Below are 25736 nucleotides of genomic sequence, written 5' to 3' on the forward strand. Positions count from 1 at the left end.
CGCTCTGACCTGAGCTAGCAATCAGTGTCTGACTAAAATGCTTTTAGTGTGCACACTTAGAGGGCCAGTGTTCTAACTGCTCAGTGATCTATGTGTACATAGACGGGCACACACAAACTGTGACATCATGCTTTTTTTAGGCATCAGGTGAACGAGAGGAAAAGTGTGGGTGGTCTACATTTGCATCCTCCCTCTTATGATATACAATTACCACCATGCAAATGACACACATAAAGGTCAACACCGGGACTTTTTCTTTGTATTGACGAGTAAACTATAACTTTCTTTTGTTTGCCAAGAAACCCCCCAAAATATATTGATCTTTCTATTGTGCTCTGGTAGTCAATTCAAAAAATTAAAAGGTATGGCAAAACCATTCCCAACACCTTTCCTACTGCTCACCCTGATAGGGAGTCAAAATGGGAGGAGACATTTGGGAGAAGAGCCTTTTCATCTACCAGCTTGGTGCTCAGGGCCGTGTGTACCATCTGCCTGCTGGGAAACTATTCTCACACCCTTTGGGACTTGGCGGCTGAAGTCTTCCCAGATGCTTTAATGATCTCTAATCAGTCCTTGCCCAGGCCATTCAGGGCAGTCGTGACACAGCCAAGTTCACACTTCGTAGTGGCTTTGACACCATCGATTGGACACCATCGATTGCATCGGATGGGCACCAATGTTGCCATTTGCCTCCTCTCTTTGCTGCGGTCCACTGGTTTTTCAGGTGATGTCCAGTCATCCTTCCTTAGGAGCAGCAAAGAGCAATGAGACACGTGTGATGGGTTTATTGGTGTAGATCAATTTTTAATTTCTTTTTAATTTTAATTTCATTTCGTTTTTCCGTTTATTATTTATACTTTATTCTCGTTTTTGGTTAAAAATCTTTACAAGTTTTTTCTATGTAAACTTGTAGCCGGTAATTGGCGAAACGTGGGCTCGCAGTCTTTTTTCCTTTTCCATGCATCACATGGATTTAAACGTAGCAACTCATCTGTTCGTGTTACGTGAACTACACGAACGAGCAGTATAGCTGCAGATGATTCTTTCAACGCGTGGTGATCATAGCGTGTCTTATCCGTTAACCTTTGTGGTAAGTGGGGAGCATTTTAACCCTGCTCCTGCCTTAGTCATTTTAGGGCAAAATACAGCCCCAGTTGTAACCGGTGCTAATACCCTCATGTTCTTATTTCTAGACTTCGAAACTCGGACCCCAGACCCTAGAGAGTGGCTCTGTACCTTCCTTAATAAGCGAGGTCCCTTACCGGGAGCACGACCACGCAACAAAATTGCAGTTAGAGTACCTATACCGTGTTTATGTTAGCTATGGCTTTAAACATTGCTTTACGGTGTATTTAAACGGGTGTCCTCTCATTTGGTCCTATAGAACTAGAACCATTTTGGACCACTGTATCTTTGGCATTAGATTTTCCGCGTCGCTCTGACAGCTGGTTCAAATAAAGGTTAGTGTCGTTACCTGGGCGGTTTAGATACAGTTGTCCTGTTTAAATAATTCACAATCGCACTATGTGGGGGGTCTAAGCTGTCCACATAGAATACTATTATTATTTTTAACATTGCACTTCTATTTATCTTTTTACTTGATAAACCACGCCTGCAGGGCCCGATTCACAGAACTAACTTAAGACAAAATCCTAAACGTACTACCATTTTGGTATTAACAGAAGGCACTTGCTCATTTTGGTATTCACAGAAGGCACTTACTCATTGATGTGATGGTTTATATATATTGAATCTGTATGTATATATTTTGTGTATTGTTTCATTTAACAAATATATATATAGATACAAATACCACTTTGTTCTGGTGTTGGTTTCTGAATAAGAAGAGTAGTTTGGACATTAAATTCCATGTAAGGGATTAATTTAATTTTCCTTAAAAAAACAAGTTGATTTCAGATCCATTCCGCCGCATCAATTTTTGTATTTCCAGTGTTTCTTTGCCCAGATGCGGGCGGAGTATTAGGGCAAACCCCCTTTATTTGAACAGTCATCCTTCATGAACATGCAGTTCGACAGGATTCATCTGTTTGGGGACAAGGGAGACTCCGCTCTCAAGCGGTTCAAGGAGAACAGGGCCATGGTACACTCCCTGAGCTTACCTGTCCCACCTCACCAGCTGCATTAGCCTACAGTTTGCTTTGTGGCTTTGGCAGAGGTACCCCATACTGGCTTTGGTGCCCACTGCCCAGAGGTCAAGGTCAATGGGCCGCTCAGTCCACTATGCCACCCTCCTGCTCCTACCTGTCAAACCCCTTTAGCATGTTCCTTGTAGAGCACAGTCACCCCTTTGGAGGCAGGATCTGATGATGCTTGCTGGGTTGGCAGGCCATAACATCAGACAGGTGGGTCCTGCAGATTGTTCGGAAGGACTATGCAGTAGCCTTCCTTTCTGCACCACTGCATTTTCCGTCATCCCCCCCAAAAGACTGACAGAGGACCATCTTTTTGTTTTGTGGCAGGAAGTGCAAGACCTTTTACCTAAAGGGGTTATCGAGAGAGTGCTTGCACCAGAAGTAGGATGCTGTTGCTATTCCTGCTACTTTCTGGTGCTCAAGAAGGACGGAAGCATTCTGCCTATTTTAGACCTGTGCCCTCTCAACCTCTTCCTCTGGAAGAAGAAAAATTGAAAATCCTCACACTGGCACAGGTCTTTTCTCCTCTCGACCCGGCAGACTTGACGGTAGTGATGAACCTGCAGGATGCCTATTTACATACCCATCCTGCAGGCCCATCAGTACAACCAGCGGTTCAGGTTGGGACAGGAGCATTTTCAGTTTGCTGTGCTCTCTTTTGGTACCAACAGTGCCCCTCAGGTGCTCACAAATGAGATGGTGGTGGTGGCAGCATATCTTAGGAGGTCACGGTGAAGTCTTCTCCTACCTCGACGACTGGCTGTTGAAGGCGGGCTCCAAGCAGTCATCAGAAACCTCCATTCGATGGCGAACCTCCCATCCGGTTTGTTGTTCACTATCAACATGGGAAATTCAGGCTAGCATCCTCATCTTTCAACCCAGTCCTAAATTTCATAGAACATTAACACGGAGGCTGCTGGGACTTATGGCCTCCTACATCCTGTTGGTTGAGCATGCCAGGTTGCACATGCAGGCTGTGCAGTGGGATCTGAAGTCTCAGTGGGCCCAACATCAAGGGGACCTGTCCGACTCAATTGGGTCAGTGGCAGACTTCTTTCCCTTCCCACTCAGAGATCACATGGTGACCAATGCATTGCTTCTGGGTTGAGTTGGCCATCTGGTACAGGTAAATATCAGTGGCCTCTGGGCTCCAGTGGAGTCCCGGCTCCATATCAACCTTTTGGAGGTGGAGGCCATTCATTTGGCATTGAAAGCCTTCCTTCCATCCATCAAGGGGAGTCTGGTAGAGATGCTCACCGAAAACACCACCACCATATTGAACGGTAACAAACAGGGCAGTTTGGTATCATGGATAATTTGCCAGGAGGCCTTGTGCCTCTGGAAATGGATGGACCACCATGGAATGTTCCTGCTGGTAAACCACCTGGTAGGATCATTGAAAGCCAAGGCCGACAAGCTCAAACATCAGCACCTTGTGGCTCACAAGTGGTAGTTACACAGGGAGGTGGCACAAGGTCTCTTCCGTGAATGAGGATAATCTAGGCTTGTTCTGTTTCTTACTGCAGAGAACGTGCAATGTCAGCATTTCTGCGCATTGGAGTTTCCAAGGCATCTCTTGCTTGGAGATGCGTTCCGCCACAAGTGGAACTTGGGACTCCTATATCCCTTTCGGCCAATACCACTCCTGCCCCGAGTTCTGAAGAAGATCAGGTCCAACTGAGCCCAAGTCATCTATTGAACCGGGACTGGGCACGGATTGTATAGTCTCCAGAACTTCTGGGCTTGAGTATCTGTCCTTCTATCAGGCTGACCCTCTGGGAGGATCTGCTGTCGCAGAAGCAGGGCAGGGTTCTGCATCTGGGCCTTCGCCATCTCTACTGTCATGTTTGGAGTTTGAGCAGCGATAGCTGAACACCTTTAACCTTCCTCCAGAAGTGGTTGATTTCAACTTGGCAGCCAAGCGCCCCTCGACAAAAACTGTATACGCCTGCCATTGGGACAAATTTGTTGCATAGTGCGGTACTGGCTAGATAGACCCTTCCAGGGGAAGTTATTTTAATGTTTTGTCCTTAGCCCGGCAAGACCTTTCTCTGGGAACAGTAAAAGGGTACTTTCCAGCTCTTCCAATTGCCGAATCAGCCCTCTTTATTTAAGTATTCAGTTGTTGCACACTTTTTATTTCATCCCTCTTCCTATGTCATGCAACAGTGGGAACATAACTTTGTGCTCACTTTTCTAATATGCACTCCATTTGAGCTGCTTCACAGCTGTTCCTCGTGGATTCTCACCCTCAAAGCAGATTTCCTCCTTGCCATCACATCGACACGGTGTGAGTGAGCTTCTAGCTCATTGTGTCAATCCACTGTATACCATCTTCTTCCCAGACAAACTGGCTCTGTGTGCCCAGGCATCCTTCTTCCCTAAGGTTGTGACGCCATTCCACGCTGGTCAAAATATCACCTTCTCGGCATTCTATGCTCTTCCTCACCCATTTAAGACGAAGGAAAGAGTCCATTATTTGAACCACAAGAGAGCGCTGAGCTTCTACATAGATTGTACCAGTGAGTTGACAATCAGCTCTTTGCAGGGTTCTCTGGAGCAAAGAAAAGCATGGCAGTGAAGAATAGGACCATCACCCGCTGGTTTGTTCTCTGCATTATGATCTGATATGTACTGGCTAATGAGCAGGCTCCGGTAGGATTACATGCTCATTGTATCAGGACCAAAGCTGCTACCACTATGTTAGCTCACGGAGTCCTTGTTCTAGACATTTGCCAGGCGGCTATGTGGATGTCTCCACATACATTCACAAGCATTATTGTCTGGATAGCCTGGTTTGCCAAGAGGGGCATTTTTCCTGCTCTGTCCTGCAGGGCTTTCTGGTGTGAGTCCATCCACAGACCCACCTCCGTATAAGTGCTGCTTTGGGATCTACTCAAAAGGTGAAGAATCTGCAGCTTGAAGTCTCTATGAGAAAAAAAGTTATGGAACTTTAGTAGCACTATTTCTGGTTGAGGCTCTATCTAGCTGCAGAATTCTCACTGACGTTCCCTTCCACCCTGTTCTGTAGTTGGTCTCTATCCATTAATAAGATTCCACATCTAGGAATCTGCAATTGATCACACCAATTTGCTTTTTGATCACTGTGTCTGGAGGCACAGACAGCCTCTAAAACAACTGAAGACAATGCACTGGAGTGGCACCTATGTGGGCTCCGCGTTTCATTACCAGAGCCGAACAGCGTTAGGGCAGAGCCACATAGCTCCACCTACCGGTGCGCAGAAGTACTGCTGAAAAGTTTACGGATCCAGTCTGACGCCTTGGTAATATTCAAAAGGTGAGGAATCTCCACCAGAAAGAGCATTACGGAAGGTAAGTAACTTGCTCATTTGAGAAACATTTGAAGCAGGAATATTTCGATTTTCCTTTCATTTAAAAAAAAAAATGTGCTTAGAATTGTACAAAATGGTGCTGAAAGCCTACTTTCCCACCACTGCACCAGACTGCTAAAATAAGGTTTTAGGAATGACTGAGACTCAAACAGTGGCCCTCATAATATTTTCTCCTCGTCTGTTGTTTGTAGTGGAAAATATTTTTAAAAGATGTGATTCTGAGCTTAGACGAGTCCACATCAGAATGTGCAGCACTCGGGTGGAGGTCCCCTGCATGGCCCCAGTGTATTCTGGTACTTGAAGTCTTTCATATCAGTCTTTCATCTTTGTTTTTAGATATAAAGACAGTATCACATTGCATGTACTCAATCTCTAGGTGTATGTATCACAGTCATTCTGATTTTCAAAGAAGCACAGCTTTTCATAAGTTGCTGAGCCTGAAGGATTAATAGTGTGCATTTCCTTGAACAAATTTTACACAAATGAAGCTTGGATCCTGTCGGATATGGCAGCTTTAGGATTTATAGCATTTAAGTGTTAGTATCTAGCGAAATTTCAGTGTAACTTTGTACTTGCTGTCTTTCACATGACAATCTTTCATAACATTCAGTCCTATAGTGAGTATCACATTAGATGTACACCATCTCTTCGCCTTTCTTTCATGGTCATTACCTGCATCAGAGGAGCGCCTCCTCTCAGCAGCCCCTCAGACTGGAGTCATTCTCACACTTGTGGTCAAACACCTTCGTTCAGAATCACTGGGGCTTCCTGCCAGCAGGGGGTTTACAGGACCAGGATACCCACAAAATATATTGAAGTAGGAGACATGACTCTTATATAACATTGGTTGGCCTTGGTGGTCGCGATTTGGATTTTCACATGCGTGAAATTCCATGCTTTGTTTTAAGACCAGCGTTCCATGAGGGACAGTTTCTTTGGCCAGCATGGGAGGTGGTGGAGCAGGTGTATTGTCTCCCTTTGACATCACCATCAGGTCTGTTGTGACTGTTGATGCCAGCGCCACAGGCTTGGATGCGATTCTATCCCAAAAACATGGTGAGACAGAAAGGACTGTGGTGTTTGCATCCAGATCACTCTCAACTGTGGAGAGGAACCACTCAGTAATTGATACAGACTTTGGCTGCAGCTTGGGGAGTTGAGTACTTTCATAAAAAATTTTAACGGGTACCAATCTATTCCCGGGAGTGGATCAATGAACTAGATCTCCTAGCAGACGAAAAACTGATCGTTAAATATCGCCTTCGTACTTATACTTACAAAACATCCATATCTTGAGATCCTATCTCGATCGGTATGTGAGTATAAAATAAAATAAAATCATAAATAAAAAATACTCTCTCTAAGAATTAAATGGCATATTCTAGGAGTTTTACTGAATGTGTACGCATATATGTACAAACGGAACAATTGTTCCATGATTGTTCTTTTCGGCGTCCCTTGGACCAACCCCTTTCCCATTTGCCTCCAGCTAGGGTTACAGGTCACGTCTGACCAATCCCGTGCGGGTAACTTCCCCGATCACGTGCTGACGCTGACCAATCCTATCGCTCGCTACAAACAATACGGAAGTATAAACTTCCCTACTACCGTGACACGGCGCGAAACGCCGGGGATCGGGTCCTAATAGGTGGCGAAGCGGAGCAGGACTCTTGACGAAGTAAGTCTGGTGCGCTAGGACGAATGCCTTAAAAAAATTTGGGTCCCCTATCGGAAAAAGAATCAGCATCAATTACTTTTGATCATGGATGCCCTAAACTTCATAAGCGTTTGATACCATTTCGCTTCATATTTTCCCTGGGGCTAACGTTAGGGTTTGACTACAGAGCTACTCCAATAGCCCTTCCATCCCCTGAGAAACGACTACCATTCGAAGTGCGGGTAAGCAAGTATGCAGGAGCGAAAGATACTTGCACAATTACCCATAGGTGTTAAGAGTCACGCATGTTTTTAATACTGTGTTTTATCACAGATAAGGTGTGAATGAGAGGTGTGTGGGATGATTTTATGAGAGTCTGTTTTCATTGATAGTATCCACGGTTTATTGACTGTTTCTAGATAGAATGCGAGCATAATCGCCACCGCACAATATATCAGACACGCCAATTAACTGTACAGAGACACAAATCTTGAGTGACACAGACGTGGATATAGCTGCACACTATTATGCCTTTTGACCACCTGGCACTTATAGGTGTGGCTCTGGATTCCCAACACGAGTTTGAAACACGTCACTATGGAAAAACCATAATGCAAACCGATTTGTATAAGTTGGATATGTGTTTCTTTGTGTTTTTTCTTACAGATGGATTCACAACGCAAGACAGATTACTAAATCCGTCTTTCATACAAGGAGTAGCTACTCTACCCTTGTCTATAAATAAAACAGAATAGGGAATTCCCCCTTCTGTATCCCAGGGTGGTCTCATTTGCCCTGAAGAAAGTCCTGGACCTTTATGGCCACGGTGGACTGAAACATGTTGGCACTAGGGTCATAGGACCATAATATTCCTATATATACCCCTACTCATATTATTTTTAATCAACCCAGACAGACCCAAAAATAAAGGGAAACCGGGGATCTGCCTGAGGTTTTTTATCTTATAGCCTCCCTGGTCTACAACTTCTTCAAAGCGCTCCCAACACTGTGGTTGAGCCCACCCCGACTTTTAGGCGTCGGGGTGACCCGATGATGAAGCATGACACCACTAGGGTGTGTGAGGGTACTAAAATTAAAAGGAATTGCTTCCTTGCTCACCTAGTGGTGAAGTTATAAGTTCCCCAGCTCATCTGTTAAATCCATCTATAGGTAATGTTAATGACCACGGTATGGTCAGTTGGAGTAAAATTATTGTGTAACTACTTTCATATGTACATATGGGATATGAAATTCACCCTTAGATCGGATCACAAGCCTCTTATTAAAGCACTTCTCCCTGTCGGGGCAGGTAAAGGGTCAGCAAGACTGGCGAGATTGGCAGGCACACTCCAAGAGTATGGATACCAAGTTGAGCCCCTTCCGGGGTGGAAAAACATACAGGCAGACTGAATTAATGTATTTATTTGCATAATTACTTGAAATCATTGCACAATTGCGATACAGTATCAAAATTAATGTTTAAAAACATGTCTCGCACCTTTGTTATTCATGTATCAAATCCTGTATCAAAAATAACATTTAAAACAGGTCACAGACCATTTGTGAAATGGGGTTTTGCCCTAAAATACGTAGGTTAAAATTACAATTAAAATATGCGGTGCCTTATATAATAATTGAATATGGGAAAAGAGTCTACTCGATACGTTACAGTTTTCATAGGCCCCTCGTGGTCCTTTTTCTAGAGAGGGAGCCTCACTGTTCGTCCCCGTCTGTGCCCACAGGAATCACTGCAGTTGCGGCCTCACCGTTTACATCTGTATTGTTTTCGATTAGGACCCTTCGAGCCATGTTCATGAATTTGCCAAATTTTCCCAGGTCCGAGGGCCCTGTGCAGGACTGGAGCAAGGCCACTGCATCAATGCATTTTCTGATCCCATGCCTTTGAAACATTGATATTAACAATTTACAATGGTTTTGGAATAGGTCTGGGCAGCAACATATTAGCTGTACCAACGATTCTGCACTGTAGTTGCACAGCCTGCATCTGGTTATGCTACTCAGGGATTTCCAGCCTGGGTTCAGTTCCTTTATTGGCAATGGCACTAGGGCCACCCATTGCATTTCTTTCAAGAACTTCCTTCCTAGAGAGTTGTTCATGTATGTTGGATTTTGTGTGACTCATATACTTTCATTAGGCCTACCAACCCTCCGATATCCTTGAATCTGGCTATGTCTTTATTCCTTGATATCTGGGTGATTTGGTTATTTAGTGCCTTCTTTATTGCTGAATAGTTTAGTTCCTCTTGGGACCGGCACGCTGTGGATAGACCCAATTCAGCCACTGTCACCATACAGTACTTCTGCCATGGGTTCGGTCCTCCTTGGAATATCGTTCTCAGTACCTCCTTAAAGGATCCTTTCTGGGCTTTTAGTCTCTTAAACCAGAATTTTACCAAGGTGTCCTGCATTCGTATTTTTGTTGTACTAGGGCAAACTCAAGACGGATCAAGGCGTTTTGTGTGTATTTGTGAAGCCCAAAAAGCCTTTTATAGCTTAGGCACTGGGCTTTTTCCATGATCTTTTCCATCTTACTTGGGAATGCTTGTGATTCATACCCAGCAACGGTGAGCAATTTAGATTTTGTCACTCTCCTTATAGGTTCTGTGGTAGGGCTGTGTAATTTGTCTTGTAACTTGCACAGTGCGTAGATGGTAGCTTGTATTTTTGCTTGCGAATTACCCTGGTGCCTTTCCTTTATCATTTAGCCACACCCCTAGATAGTGGTATGTGCTCTCTGTTGCTATGTATTGCTGCCCAGTCTCCACTTTAAGCACACTTTCTTCGAATATTTTCCAAACATCACGACTTTAATTTTAGAGGGATTATCCACAAGCTTGTTTTCCTAGTTGTAGATGTTTAATGCGTTTAAACCTCTTTTCAAGCCTACTCTGGTGTGGTCGAGAATCATCAGGTCATCGGCATAGTGGAGCACTTGTAGATGTTGCTGTCCGATTTTCGGAGTTACCAAACTTGCACCATGGAGGGCTTTCCCCAGGTCTGCCGTGTAAAGGTTTAAGAGTGTTGGTGCTAGAACGCAGCCCTGCTTTAGACCTCGGTTTGTGTGACCGTGCCCCCTGCCAGTTTGATTCTCACCCAAGTGTTGGTGTACAGTGACATAATTGCCTTCAGTAATTTACCAGGGATCTTTAAACTGGACAATGTATGCCATAGCTTGCTTTGGTTTACCCCATTGAAGGCTACTGAATAGTCTACAGAGCATGCAAATACTGGCAAGCTGTTTCTGGAATTTGCCTGTTGTACCAGGAACGAAAGTGCCATTATGTTATCTATAGTGGAATAGCCTTTTCGAAATCTAGTTTGATAAAAAGGTAATATTCCATTGTGCTTGATTCAGGCTGTTAGGTCCTGTAACAAGGTACTGGAGTATGCTTTACCATTGATGTCTAACAGGGCGATAAGCCTATAGTTTTTTGGGTCTGTTTTTGCTCCCTTCTTATACATTGGCTACAGTAACGAGTCATGCCAGAAATCCGCTATGTCCCCCAAAGCTCTGCATTCTGTATACAAAGGTGATAGGAGGTCCGCCCACCCCTTGGAATCCTGTTTGAACAGGCCACCCGGTAGGCCATTGGGACCTGGGGCTCCATCCCTTTTTATACTTTTTAGGACCTTTCCAATCTCTTTCGGGTCCTGTGCTGAGGCCGCGTCGCGTGTCTGGTCTTCATCATCTGCATCTGCCCCATTGCCAAAGGGGACCTCCTGGTGCTTTGGCGTCTGGATTTTGTTGTGTAGATTTCTGCCGTGTCGGCCAGCCAGGCTTCCTCTGTAACTGAGTTCCACCTGTCCATTTTGGTGCTTTCCATCTTGGCTATGTACTCCCAGAATTGCTTCTGTTTGTTGGGTTTGCACAAGTCAGATAGCTTGATCCATTCCTTCTCAATCGTCAGGCATTTCTGTTTCGATAGTAGATGTTTGTGGTTCCGATGGGCTTCTTTGTGAACACTCTCTGCCCCCAGGGAACCACTTTTTTGGTATGCCTGTCTGAGAGGGCGGGTGCTGTCCTTCAGCCCTTTGTTATATTCCCTGATTTGTTCTAGGTTCCCCACCATCTTATGGGTTATATTCCTAACTCCTTCTAACAGGGCCGCCCGCAGGCAGACTGTTTATCTAGGATGCCAACAGAAAAAAATATGGTTTAAGTCCAGGTGATGCTGCTGCTGCTTCTGTTCTTGATGCAGTTGAGTGTGGTGAAGGTGCTTTTTTAGTTGATGAATGGAGTCAAGAGATGAAGACGGTTCAAGTATTGAAAGAAGTGATGAACATGGTAAAGTCAAGAGTGAGAAGGGAAAGTTGCGTACCGGTGAGTCCTTTCATCAATATATTGGATTAATTAACTTTGTGTGGGGACAGTTTGCTCATGAGGGGAGACAGATTTGTACCATCTTTTGGTTTGAGATCCAGACTTGTGAGACTGGCTCATGAGGGGCATTTGGGTCAAACTCTGACGCAAAAAAGACAGCTCAGTTTTGGTAGCTGGGACTTGATAGCCAAGTCACTTCATGGGTTGAAAAATTCTTAGTATGCAAGGAAGGTGAGAAAAGGCTAAACGTAGGATTGCTATCTAATGTAGGACGCATTGATAATCCTGGTAAACCTTGTCACAGTGGGTGTTGATTTCACTGGTTCTATGAATGAGTTACAGAGTGACCATACATTTGCATTAGTGCTTGTAGATGTGCTTTCAAAATGGATTTGTGTGAAATTCTTGAAGGAAATTACTACCAAAAGTTCCATTCACTGAATGGAATATTACTTGAAGAAGGTTTTCCGTCTGTTATAATTACAGATAACAGCACCCAACTTGTTTCTGATGAGATGAGAATTTTTTTTAAAGTATGTGGTTTTAGTCAGCACCACAAGGAAATGACATTATGGAAAGAGCAAATCGTTTGGTGAAGGGTGTTATTTAGATGGCTTTTGGGAGTGGAAGGAACATAGAGAGGCAAGTCGAACAGATGGTTTGGGCATATCGCACAATGATCCAAGAATCCACTTCCTAGTCTCCATTTGAGATCATGAGGGGTACAGAACCAAGCACTAAATTGGTACCTGCTTGGATGAAAGAGTGGATGTTGCAAGGTGGACGAAATGGGGGAGGAAGCGCAGCGACTGCTGATTGTGTGAACAATACTATGAGATCAGGTGATTGGCTAAAAATCAAGGCAGGAAGGTTTTAAGGGTTTATAAAAATTCCGTGGACCTCACAGAATCAAACATGTGTATACATTTCATGTGTTGTTGGAGACTGGTGAACGGTGGAATCGTCACAGAGTGGCATTATACCAAAAGAGCGGGTGAGTATCCCCTAATGAATGATGACATTTGCTATAGTTTTATGTTAAAGTGTGATGAGGATTGTGTGGGACAGAGTTTTAATACTTCATTGACCAATGGTGGTAGCCCAGGAAGTAGCCCTGTGGGTGGTATCAAACCAGTTACAGGAGTTAGATCTGTAATTCAGGCTGCCACTAGAGAGGGAAGGTGTGCAAGAGAATGCAGACCACATGATTTCTTAAAGATTTTTGCATTGATATATGCTTTATATTTGCATTGTTCTTCTAGGGAATGTTCACCAACTTACTCTATTTTCAATTTAGTCGTTAATTTTTATTTCTCTTTACAATTTTATCCTTTTTTGTGCATGTCATTATATTTCTATAAAACTTTGTTTTGCAGTTTTAGAAGTAAAGGAGATGTGGTATACAGACTTGGTTGTCGCTTGTTGGAGTGCTTTGTTTTAAGACCGGCATTCATGAAGGTCAGTTTCTCTGGCCAGCATGGGAGGTGGTTGCATACCGCTCTGACTCCAATAAAAGGATGTTTTGTTACAAAGAGTGAGGACCATACCTTCTTTGTGTACCACAACTTCCCTCAGACATAGCATCTTCAGAATGTTAAGGAAAATCCTGCCTTTTGGCTTTGCTTAATTGTTTCCCTCTGTCTCTGTCTACAGTTCAACCAGAGATTGTAAAAATGGATGCCAAGTACCGGGAGAGCAGTGAGCCCGGTCTCTTCCTGGTACTGTTTGTCCTGGTGCGGGCCAATCCTGCTGCCAACATCACCTGGGTGGACCAGGATGGACACTTGATAGTGAACACTTCAGATTTTATGGTGCTGGACACCAAGAGCTATCCATGGCTAACCAACCATACGGTACAGGTCCAGATCCGAAGCCTGGCACAGAACTACTCCTTCTTGGCCGCCAATGACATAGGCATCACCAACTCCTCCATCGCTTCACCAGGTCAGAGTTCATTTCTTATCACATGAAGGTGTGTGGAGTCTGTGTGAGATAGGGAGATCTTCACCTAATGGAAATTCCAGTTGGCCACTTAAAAATAATCTGTACTGAATCTAGTTGCCACATTTGACATTTATTGAACTGCTGTAGGAAAGTCCATTTGAGTGTTGGAACTGGTTGTTTGTGTATCATTGCTTTGAATTGTTCTACTTGTTTAACCAGTAAAACTTCCCCAATTTTTCTTAGCATATATCGATATAGAACTTTGATATGAAGCTGACACTAGCAGAAAACATCTTTAACTGGTAATATGAGGGTTAGCACACGGTTTCCTACTTGTGAAGCGAAATCCTAAACTTGTGGGTACCTAGGTACCACCAACATGCAAAGAGCCAGTCATTCAAGTACATTTTGAAGTGAAATATAATCTTTCCCGACTTTATTTTTTATAGTTTTCATGCAACTTCTTTTTTTCCAGTCACTGCAAAGTAGAGTTTAGAGTTGAAATATTCAGACTTTTTATTTTCCCCTAGAAACACTTGGCAAGGCTCCAGGTTCTCTTGGAGAGAGGCGTCACGGCACGGGCACTCTGATCAAGAGGCAGAGAAGACAATGAGATCACCCCATGAACCTCACGCTACCCATTTAAGAGAAGCTCAGGTTATCTGAATATTAGCATATGCGATATCAAAAACCTTTTCATATCAAGCAATAAGGATACGTTCTTGAAACAAAAAAGAAAAAAGTTCTTGAGTCATAATATGTATTTTAAAAAGAAAAAAAACCTTTACTGCTGGTGCATAACTCAGGAGTTTCCCCACTGACGAATGATACTTGTATATGCTATCAGGGTAACTATGCAGCTCTCTTAGTGTTGCCAGGCTGTGATCCAAGAGAAAAGTGAGAACTACGGTGATCACTTTTGGAGGTTGGAGAGGGTACGGAGGGAAAAGTCCAAACTGGGCATATGGATGTCCCCACCGCAGAGTCATCTTTAAAAATATCTATACACTGATCACTGGGTAGACTTGAAGGCAACTGACATTGTCCTTTTCCAGGTCTCCTGCACTCGAGCGTCGAGGTCCCTGTGCTATGGCTGATCATCGGTGGGGCATTGGGGGGTCTGATATTTTTCCTGCTGAACATCCTGATACTATGTCTGCTCTTCAAGAAGAGGAAGAAGTACATAGGTGAGCAATGGCCCCTTTGATCTGTCTGCCATTTTGGACATTTAATTCTACATCAACCCAAGTTTTTTTGCTGCTTGTTGATAAGTAACCTTTTATAAAAATGTTTCTGTGCCTTGTGGTGTCCAAAACACCTTCACTTGTGGACATGTGGTGCCTCCTGACAGATGTTCTTTGTAATGGGCCTTCAAGCGCAACAGGGTAGGCGCAGTACATTCAACAGTCATCAGCTAGTAGAGTGGAGTTATGGTGAAGGGGTTGAGATGCGTTCTAGTATTGCAGAAGTGTGTTCTAGTGTGGAGCAGATGTGATGTGCTTAAGGGGGAGGGGATGTGGTCTTATATGGGGAATGTAGGAAGTTTACTTTTTTGTAGCATAACAAAATGAGGTACACTGTGTAGAAAGTCCAGACGACCCTTATTGGCTTATTACAGATTTTGAATTAATAATCCCAAACGCTCTCTTTGTGGTAGTGTGGGCGAGCAATTTAGGCTTATCAGAGGGTAGTGTTAAGCATTTGTTGTACACACACTCAAGAAGAAACTCGAGACAATTTAGAAAAATAACAGATTTTTATATAATTTTAGACACCAAGATCATCGGAATCAGGTAAGTACTTTAGATGTTATTTATTTTCACAGTAATGACAGTAAAAAATGACAGCTGTCAGATCTGAGGCATCAGCTTCAAATGCGGTAATGTTATCCTATGGGAGAATCATTCACTGCATATCTACACTTACAGATGACTTGCAGAACTGTTCTTCTGGACTTAAAGTAAGTAGTGGCCAAAGTGGGGGTGTTTTGGGGGGGGTTGGAAGGGTAGTGGGGGGGAGTTTAATTACAGTTGAGTTATGATGACGTTCATAAAAATGAAGAGAATAATGAAGACGGAAAATCCTCCACCGATACGACATTGGGCCTATTGATGACATGTATCATTGTTAAAACGTTCATCACCTCGGCTGAGGTGGAAGAGATGTATGATTGTTTCTGTACATTGTCTGCTGATTTGGAGGAACAACCTAATAAAGAAATTTATTTTAAAATGTAGTGGCCAAAGTTCAGGACATCACCGTCAGTTCAAATGTACCTGTCTTGTGGTGTTTGGGTGCAGAGGTGCTTTACTCAGTGGTAGACTCGACTGCTACATGCGAAAGTCAATGGGGAAAAGTGCCTGTAAGAAAAAGGCTGCAAGTGGGGACTGGGGGACCAGTCTGGTAGAACCCGGGGGGGGGGGGGCTTGGCTCTCAAGGGTCTCAGGACCACAGAGAAACAGTTGGTTTATGTGAGACTGGGCTGAACAGCTCGGGTGAAGAGATGTTTTGCCTGGCGGATCGGTGAGTTGGAGGCTCAAACGGGTCTTGGTGCACCTGTAAAAGAAGGAAAAGAAACATAGCTGGCCTGTCCCGGTGTGGAGCTGGACTCTCTCAAAGTCCCTCAACATGCAGGAAAATTTAGGTGCCTGTGGTGTTCCGACTTAACATAAACAAGCCTTTGTGCTTACAAGTGGCTCCAGTACCCCTGGTATTGGTGCAGGGCGGCTATGGGAAGGCTCAGCGTCTCAAAGACTAGATGGATCAGCGGAGCTGACCTCCTAGTGCTCAGTGACCTCCTCCTGGTGAGTTTCTCCCTTGGTGGACCCGATGGTCCGAAAAACTGTGGACCGAATAAATGCCGTGGGTGCCTGCAGGCTGCAAGGAAGTGGCTCTTCCACTTCAAGTGAGATGCTGGCTGGTTAGAGAAGTGCTGGCAGACCTCCAAAGCTTTAGGAGGATGCACAGCTGCAGGACGAGTTTGGTTGTTGCAATTGTCGGGACAGCAGCAGGCAGGGCTTGGCACCAAATCCGGAACTGTCCACAGCTCTTACACTTTTCGGCTTTTCTTTGTCCTTCTTTTTAGGTCTCGCCTATGCAGCGCACATGCGATGTTTAGGAGGACCTTTAGCCGTCGCTCTGGTCATTTTCAAGCACACACTCGTGCTTGTGGCAGCATACACCTTGCGGGAGCGTGCCGTGGCGCGCCACAAGCACGAGTGCAGTGCTTGGAAATTAGCAGACTGCTCTCCCGGCTCGACATCCTTGCTCTTTCACTTTCGGTCGCAGCAAGCGCGCGCACGTGCACCACTCGCGGGCTCACCTCCTGCTCCCTACCTCATCTCCCTCTCTCTCCTCACCCACTGGCTCCGCCCTCTCCGTCTCCTTTTTGAAGACCGCTTGTTTACTTTTGCCACCATTTCTCGCAAAGCAGGTGAGGAAAAAAGCGTTTTCATTTGACTTTCGACGTCCCTCGTCAGTGCTTGTTTTAATTTGTTTTCACTACGTTCTTTAACTTTATTCTGCCGCACTTGCACCTTTCTATTGTGCACTCGGCACCCAAACATTGCTTTTTATTTAAATTAACAAACCTGCGCGCTATTTAAATTAATAACACCATGCACTCGACAATGGCGTCTGTCCCGGCAACTCCTCCCGCCCCCGGGTGCTGCGCTCCTCTCTGTTTCCTTTTTGAAGACCGCTTGTTTACTTTTGCCACCATTTCTCGCAAAACAGGTGAGGAAAAAAGCGTTTTCATTTGACTTTCGACGTCCCTCGTCAGTGCTTGTTTTAATTTGTTTTCACTACGTTCTTTAACTTTATTCTGCCGCACTTGCACCTTTCTGTTGTGCACTCAACACCCAAACATTTTTTTTAATTTAAATTAACAACCCAGCGCGTTATTTAAATTAATAACACCGTGCACTCTACAATGGCGCTTGTCCCTGCAGCTCCTCCCGCCCCCGGGTGCTGCGCTCCTCTCCGTCTCCTTTTTGAAGACCGCTTGTTTACTTTTGCCACCATTTCACGCAAATCAGGTGAGGAAAAAAGCGTTTTCATTTGACTTTCGACTTCCCTCGTCAGTACTTGTTTTAATTTGCTTTCACTACGTTCTTTAACTTTATTCTGCCGCACTTGCACCTTTCTGTTGTGCACTCAGCACCCAAACATTGTTTTTTTTATTTAAATTAACAACCCAGCGCGCTATTTAAATTAATACCATCGTGCACTCGACAATGGCACCTGTCCCTGCAGCTCCTCCCACCCCCGGGTGCCGCACTTTACAAGTACAATGAAACATTTTAATATTTTGCTTTAACTTTAATATGGCGCACTCGCACCTTTCTTGTTGTGCTCCTAAAAGTAGTCTTTTTATTTATTTAAATTAACACGGCGCATGCTCAACAATGGTGCCTGCCGCCGCAGCCTGCCTCCGCCCCCTGCCTCCGCCCCCTCTCACCCCTGGGCACTGAGCTTTAGGTTACATATTCAGTATTAAAAAAACCTCTGCTCCCGAAGAGTTTGAGATCAAGGAGAAAGCCAATAGTTAAGGTGTGTTGGTTTTCGTTGTAATCGTTCCAAACCAGACGAGATCTCTATTTAATGGTAGTTCAGCTGGGCTAACGTAGCAGCCTGCAAAGTCTACTTGTATCCTGCAAATATCATGCTATAATATTGTGAAAATAGCTTAACTAGTTATATACTTGCTACGGATGGCTGTGGTTAAACTCTGCTCACAGGTCAAAATCATAATGACCCAGAGCGTTAAAGTGTTTTCTGCAGAGCACCACGTTGGTTCAGTGGGTTGATGTGTTTGTTGCGTGAAGGACACACATTCATATGCTAGTAAAATAGCACAGTGTATTATGTTCCCGTTGTGACCATCTGAGTGATATCTGTAAGACGTACGTTTGGTACCATGCATGTTTAGCTCAATCGTTTGTTCTTCTTTGGTTGACAGCATGGGTTCTATTGATTTTGGTAAAAGTAAACGTACTTTCTTATGTTCTAAAAATAGCTGTATTGTGTGCTACACAAATAGTAATGATTAGCGTAATTACACATGCACAGCATTGGCATAGCCAATAGGTCTCACCTTTGGGACCTTATAAGTGTTTAGCCATGCAACAGTTGATATTGTTGCACCAAGGATATTGTGCTGGATAACTAAACACTTATAAGGTCCCAAAGGCGAGACCTATTGGCTATGACGATGCTTGTTCTTTCAGGCAGATGGATCTGAGTTCCTGGTATCAGGGAATCTCCTAAATACTACTTACCCCTGGGGTCACTATACTGCCTGTATGACTATTCTTGTGGGCAGTGGGCATAACTCTGTCCCAGAGTTCCTAATGCTACCAAAATGGCCAAGAGGAAGTGGCAGACTGGATGACTGACCACTGCCACAAACTTAACGGGAATAAGACAGAGGTATTGGTAGTAGCAAAAACACCCACCATATGGTCATCTGCATGGTGACCTGAAACACTAGGACAAGTTCCTCTCCCTAAAACAGAAGTAAAGAATCTTGGGATCTGGGTTGATTCCAAACTGTCCTTTGACAGCCAGATACGTAAGGTTGCGGGAAAGTGTTATGGAGCAATGAAAACCCTGAGGAAGGTTATAGATCTGCTCCCATTAAAAGCCAGGAGAACCATAGTCCATGCAATAATCACCTCTCAACTAGACTATGGAAACGTACTGTATCTGGGTGCCTCCAAGAGAGGACTAACTAAATTACAAAGGGTGCAAAATGCTGCTGCTCGTATGGTCCTCAGCCACCCAATGAGAACGAATACGAAGAGGGCCCTGGCAACCCTCCACTGGCTGCCTATAGAGAAGAGAATCCTATTCAAGGCTATGTGCTACTGTCATCGCATACTCACACACAAAAGCCCTCGTTATCTTCAAACACTACTGACAAGATATACGCCTGGACGTAACTTACGATCCAGGGATATGGCCTTACTGACTGTTCCTAGAATATTTAGAGCCAGAATGGGAGCCCGCTCCTTCAGGTACCTGGCAGCCAAATTATGGAACACTCTGCCAATCACCATGAGAACAGAACCTAGCGAAAACACCTTTCGTAGAACCCTGAAGACATGGCTATTTTCACAAAGTAGATATCTGATTGGCGCGCACTGCTATTAGGTACAGATGTCTATCATTTGGTGTCCCAGCGCGGGGACACACCGTCAGGTGTAACCAGGCGCTTTATAAGTGAATAAATATAAATATAAAAACAAGATTATGGAACCCTTTTTTAGTGGAACGCATCAGGTAGCCCACCTTAGGGCTGTGACTAGACTGGAGGTGCACATGCCTACTTGCATTGCTAAGTTCCCACATGTACTGGTGCCAAATGGGCCACAGGGCAGAGGGTGGCATTCTCAAGGTCTGGAGGAAGTGGGGTCGCATCTCAAAGGCGGAAAAAGCTTTGAAGCCTCTGGCCTTGGTATGCAGATTCACTAGCCATCCTGCTGGAGGAGGTGATAACACCTTGTACGTAAAAGGCATTGTTTCCTGACCTCAGAGAGCACTGGCTCTCACTACAGGGGGTCAGAAACTCATCTTTGGTGGAAGGCTGGATGATACCAGTCAGCCTCCTCACTAGAATACTAGTAGGGTTCAGGGTCCCCTCTAAGGTGCCCTCCGGATGCTTGTCGTAATAAATCCAATACTGGAATCAGTATGGATTTATTAAGACAAGGTATTGGATACCAAACACCATAGGTTTCTTTGAAGCCATTACATAGCTGGGTAACTCGGAATGACCAATGCCTAGTCAATTCAATTCAATAATACTTTATTTCGACCTGTTTCGGCCATAAAAGCAGCATAAAAAACACAGTACATTAAAATACACAATGTAAAAACAGCAATACTAAAATTCAGAGCTGATAAACCCTGCATATTTGCGGAAGCCCAGGTTCCTACAAATCGGTACAATCCAGTACTTCCGGGCTCTACTGTACATAGGACAGAAGAATAAGATGTGACAATCATTCTCTATGTCCGTGCCACAGCCTGGGCATTTGGAAACCCGGGTACTAGACCACTTGTTTGTGAGGCATGCTAGAGGGAGGCAACCAAACCTCCATTGGATATATAGCTTTCTGGCCAGTACAGGGTAAATTACATTCAAATAATCCTCAAAAGAGTATACAATTTTTATCTCTAAGAATGAATTTACCATAGAGCCATTACATGAGTCATGCAACCATGCGCTAGTACATCTAGATCTATAAGACTGGGTAAACAGTTTCCCCGAGATCTCACTACAGGCAATTGCTGGCTGATGCCACATGTCTGCAAGGCCCATTGTCACTAGTTCGTGTTTGACATAAGAGAGCCAGGGAATCTGCACAGCTTTACTCAAATTTAGTACTTCCTGAAGTTCAGTTCTGTATTGAATAAGTTCAGGAGTTAGCCATAATCTCCTCCAAAACCTAAGGGGTTTAATAGATAGTTCCTCCTGAATTGGGAATAAACCCAAATCGAGCCTTAAAGGAATAAGAGGAGTGCTTTGTGGAAGCGATAGCAACTGCCTCAAGAATCTATTCTCCGCTTTGGTTATTTCTGGGCTCACAACATGCCCCCATAATTCCCTACCATACAGTGCCGCTGCTCTTGCCCTAGATTTATAGATTTCAAGCCCTGGGCTTATGGGCCTAAATGTAGAGGCATTATTCATTTTCAATATTCCACCCGCTGTTTGGGTCAGTTTGAGCTGTGATTTTAAGAGATGGGGAGCCCAGGAAAGGTTTTCGCTCAGTGTGACACCCAGATATTGGAAGGTCTGCACTCTCTCTAAAGAGACTGCATCCAAAGTGGGGGGAGGTCTGGTGCGTGGAGAGGGATTAAAAATCATAAATTTAGTTTTGTCTACGTTGATCTGTAGACCATGATCGATACAAAATTTATGAAAACCATCCAGTATGCGCTGTATCCCCATGGGTGACTTAGATAGTAAAAGAGTGTCGTCGGCAAACATTATAGCCGCGACTTTCTTGCCTGCCAACCTAGGTGCGTCGTTGTTTAGTACTGCATCCAGGCAGGATATCAACCCATTCACATATAGGCAAAACAGGGTAGGGGCAAGGACACACCCTTGCCTAACTCCCTTGTTTACCGGAAACCTCGAAGACAAAACTCCTCCCCTCGCACACCTGACCTGTGCAAAATTCTGTGTATGCAATCTCACTACTATTTCCAATAGTGCATTGGGGACTCCCAAGTCCCGGAGAACAGCCCAAAGTTTCCCCCTTGGCACGGTGTCGAATGCTGAACGGAGATCAACAAACACCATATAGAGGCTGCCACCCTCTATTGTGACAGTCTTCCAATACAACATTACTAAGCGGAAAATCTGATCCGTAGTAGATGTTTTGCTCCTGAACCCAGCCTGGTAAGGTGACAGAATCTCATTCTCATTGATCCACTCTTGCAGACGATCTAGAATAAGTCGTGCAAATATTTTTTGGGGGACATCAATGAGACTGATGGGTCTGTAATTTACTGGGAGCAAGGGTGATCCCTTTTTGAAAATGGGTATAATTTCGGCTCCCAGCCATGAGCCTGGAACTTCTGCACCTCGCAGGATAGTATTAAATAAAGCGCACAGGTACGGGGCCCAAATCATTGGTTGTTCCTTAAACATGTCACCGGGAAGTTTATCTATTCCTGGTGCTTTGCCCCACATCAGTTTTCCCAAGGCAATGGTGATATCCTCATGGGTGAATTCCAGAACCTCGTCTTCATCATCTCCAGGTGTGGGTGGTTGTATGGGCAGGAGATCTAAATCGGAAGTTACTGCGTAAAGAGTCTTAAAATGGGATTCCCAAACCCCTGGATCTAGGTTTACTTCAATTGCATTGCGGGGTTCAGCAGACCCTGTATTCACAATTGCCCAAAAGCTCCGCGATTCCTTGTTGGTAAGTGCAGAGGCAAGATTGTGCCAACGCTCCCAATCCCAGGCAATTTTTGCCTATTCCATTACCTCCTTATAGGAACGTCTAAGAGCACGTATAATTGTGCTATCAGTACCATCCTTAAGTGCATTAAGCAATTTGGTTTTTGACTTCCTACACGCAGCATTATACCAGGAGGAAGGGCGGGGCACCATAGGTTTGTTAGTTGTTGCAATTGGATTAAAAGTATCAGCTAGCGTATCCACCAGATCCTGGTGAAGAGTTAGCAAGTTCACAGATGGAACAGAGTACTCTCCTGAAGTCCAAATGTCCCTTGCCATAGTGAGGAAGGGGAGAATGGTTGAATATAGGCTGGAAAGTGCATCCCCCTTCTCTCGCAGTTTCGCCCATTTGACACGCCGCCTATTGGTGGATATAACAAGGCCAGGGTCATTAGGCACTTCAGTTGGTCTCTTTGAGACTTGGGGGGATTCCATCTTTAACACCAGGGCGTTATGATCACTATCCGTCCTGAACAATACCTCCAGATCCACAATCTTTGGCCAAAGCCTGGTCTCGACCATGACATAGTCTAGGTGGGATTCATGGTCTTTTTTGTTATACGTACACCTAGAAGGGATATCCGAGGATTTCCTGCCATTAACCGCCCTAACCGAATTATGAAGGGTAAGGGACATAATCTGTGTGGCTAGTGGAGACCAAGCCTTTGCAGGAGCAGAATTGCAGGGAGGGATTCCCCAAAACTCATCCTCTTCCATCAGGGCCCCCTCGTTCACCCCATTTAAGGGCTCATAATGGCAATTGAAGTCGCCTGCAATTATATACTGGATTTCCCGATTCAAGGAATCGAGAAAAACTGATAGTTGCCTAATAGTGTTTGATTCCTTTGCCAATGCGGTAGGACGTGAGTAGACATTAATTAGTGCTAGTTTAAAGGAGGATGGCCATGTCATTAGGACACATAAAATGTCATCTGAGTTGGTCTGAATTGGTTCTGCTTTGCAGCCCAGATGAATACCAACCCACGTGGTCAGGCCGCCGGAAGGCCGACCAATGCCTCCCCAACGCGCCAGAATATTAAAAGCCACGAACCCCAATCTATGGGCTCCCTCCCTAGCCCAAGTCTCTTGAAATAAAATCACATCAAAAGTATCTACAAAAGTGCCCCATTCGGGGCACTTAAGCTTAGTACTTAATCCCGCCACGTTCCAGGAAGTTATAGTCATATGCTGAACGTGACTCATGGATGGGGATGAGAAATCGGGCGGGTGGGATAGACTCTCCAATTGGTTGGGTTCAGTGGGGTAAACGGGAGCAGTACTAGCATTAACTAGTTTTACTGGCAGATGTGGCTCACTAATACTACAGCAGGTTCTCTCTAAAAAGGAACCAGTACTAGTCCCTGCGTGGTAGGAAGAAAGCTCCCAATTGCAGGAAAGCATGTTACCTTCACGAGTTACCTCTTTCTGATCGGGGACCTGGGTTCCATCTGTTGCCCTAGCTAGTCAGTCAACCTGATCTAAATGGCTGAACCTGTTATAAAGGGGGGTGAGAGGGCGGGGCAGGGTATAAGCATCTAGCCTTGTATTCCCACCACGCCCCCAACGGGAGTAGGGTACTTGGGTCCATTCGTTTTCCAGCCGGATCAGAGATTCGCTAGGGTAGAAAGATGTGAGTGGGCATACTGCAATTTTAGTTTCTGAGCGGGAGGATCCCCACCTGCAGATGTACTCCACTGTTCTAGGATCCCTGAAGTTAACTATAACGCAGTCACCTTGGAGAGTTTTGGGGGTGTGTCCTATCCAACCCACCCTTCTGACCATGATAATCTCACTTCTAACGTGAGGGGGCAGGGGCCTGTGGGTGCACAGCCATTGCATCGTCTTATTCTTCAAAGAATTAAAATCCTCCGTAGTAGCTCCATTAATTTCAGGAACCCCTGTGAGTATGGCCATATAGGGGCTTGCTTCAGGAGGTAAGTCAATTGTCGTAGTGGGCCCAGGTACCTCTCCCTTTCCTCCCCTCCTTATCGGTCTTCCATTAACACTACCTTTTGTCGCAGGAACCAGTTCTGGGATGTTGGGGACAGGGTGTTGGATATCAGAGAGCCTATCTTCGTGTTGTAATGAAGGGGGGTTGGGGATATTAGCAGGAGCTGCCTGTGCTGCTACAGGGGGGTTGTTCAGTGGCTGGGTGTTTGAGCAATTGGAAGAAACAGCATGCGATATCCCGTCTGTCCTACTATTAGGGGTGCAATTGCAAGAGCATTGCGATTGTGTTTTATTACAAACGTTACCAAATGTACCCTTAATATGAGTCTCAAGCAGTGCCAGGTGAGATGCTATACTGTCTAACCTTTTTTCCAGGGGATCTAGTAGGGTATGCAGCAATGAATTTAGTTGCATAATTGTTACAGCCCCATCAGCTTGAAGTGAGGTGTTAGGAGGAGCACTTACATTGTCCGTTAAAGGAATAGAATCTGGGTGCATGGTACAGGTCTCTGAGTCTTCAGTGAGCATAGTGGGAGCCGCAGTGGTTATATTAACCCGGTGTTTAATAATTTTGGTTCCCCCAGGGTTAGTTCTTTTCCCACTAGGAGCTTTGGACTTAGTTTTGGGAAGCATCCCCAGAGTTTTATCCTTCTTCTTTCGCAGGATTGGACCAGAGCTCGGCAGTGGAGGGGATCTAGCTTTCGGTGATGCTGGCAAGTCATCACAGCTCACAGTATCACTTTGAGGTGTGTCGTCTATAAATTGGGTCAAAGGGAGTGTAGATGGTTTAACACCTGTGCAGTTGGGAGTACCCTCCATAGCTCGGGGGGTGCAAGCAGAAGCAAAAAGACCCAGGGATGATCGTCTAGCCAGTGCGAGTTCCTGTGAAACTCTTCGTTCCATGAGAACAATGCCCTGGTCTATCACTGAATTTGCTCTGATTATAAAATTGTCTAGGGTGCCCGTAAGGTTAGCATTTGGAGTGAGGTTCCTGCCCGCTTTGGTAGCCATTACGCTAACAACAGGATGTATGACAGAATAGCGCTAGAGCGCCCACAGCTATGTCAATCAACAGCCTAACACCAGCTATGCCCTGTCGGCCAACAGAATGCATACAATGTATATTTTAAGCCCAGTTAAAACCTACACGTAAGTCCGTGGATGAAAGGGGGGTGGCCTGGTCCGGACTCTCTCGGGCTCGAACGGGCTACAACGGGCCCGGCCTTGGCCCGGGCTTCGCACCACGCTTCGTTCCGCGCGCGTTCCGCTGGCGCGGAGAGAGTGGGCCGTATTTGTCCGGAGGGGGCAGGAAGGGGGAGGGCCAGGGAAGAGGACCCAGCTGCGCCGATGTTGCTCCAGGCGC

At 45.0% G+C, this 25736-nt stretch overlaps 1 protein-coding gene across 1 annotated transcript in view; it reads left to right on the plus strand.

Moving 5' to 3' along the window:
• TMEM25 (transmembrane protein 25) overlaps positions 1-25736 on the plus strand; it is a 53474-nt gene that overhangs the window by 21283 nt on the left and 6455 nt on the right. Inside the window, exons 4-5 of the mRNA XM_085645842.1 lie at positions 13159-13449; positions 14505-14636. Coding sequence (XP_085501968.1) covers positions 13159-13449; positions 14505-14636 — 423 coding nt within the window. The remainder of the gene's footprint in view (positions 1-13158; positions 13450-14504; positions 14637-25736) is intronic.

This window comes from Triturus cristatus, chromosome 3_1 (assembly GCF_964204655.1).
Source record: "Triturus cristatus chromosome 3_1, aTriCri1.1, whole genome shotgun sequence".
Lineage (NCBI taxonomy): Eukaryota > Metazoa > Chordata > Amphibia > Caudata > Salamandridae > Triturus > Triturus cristatus.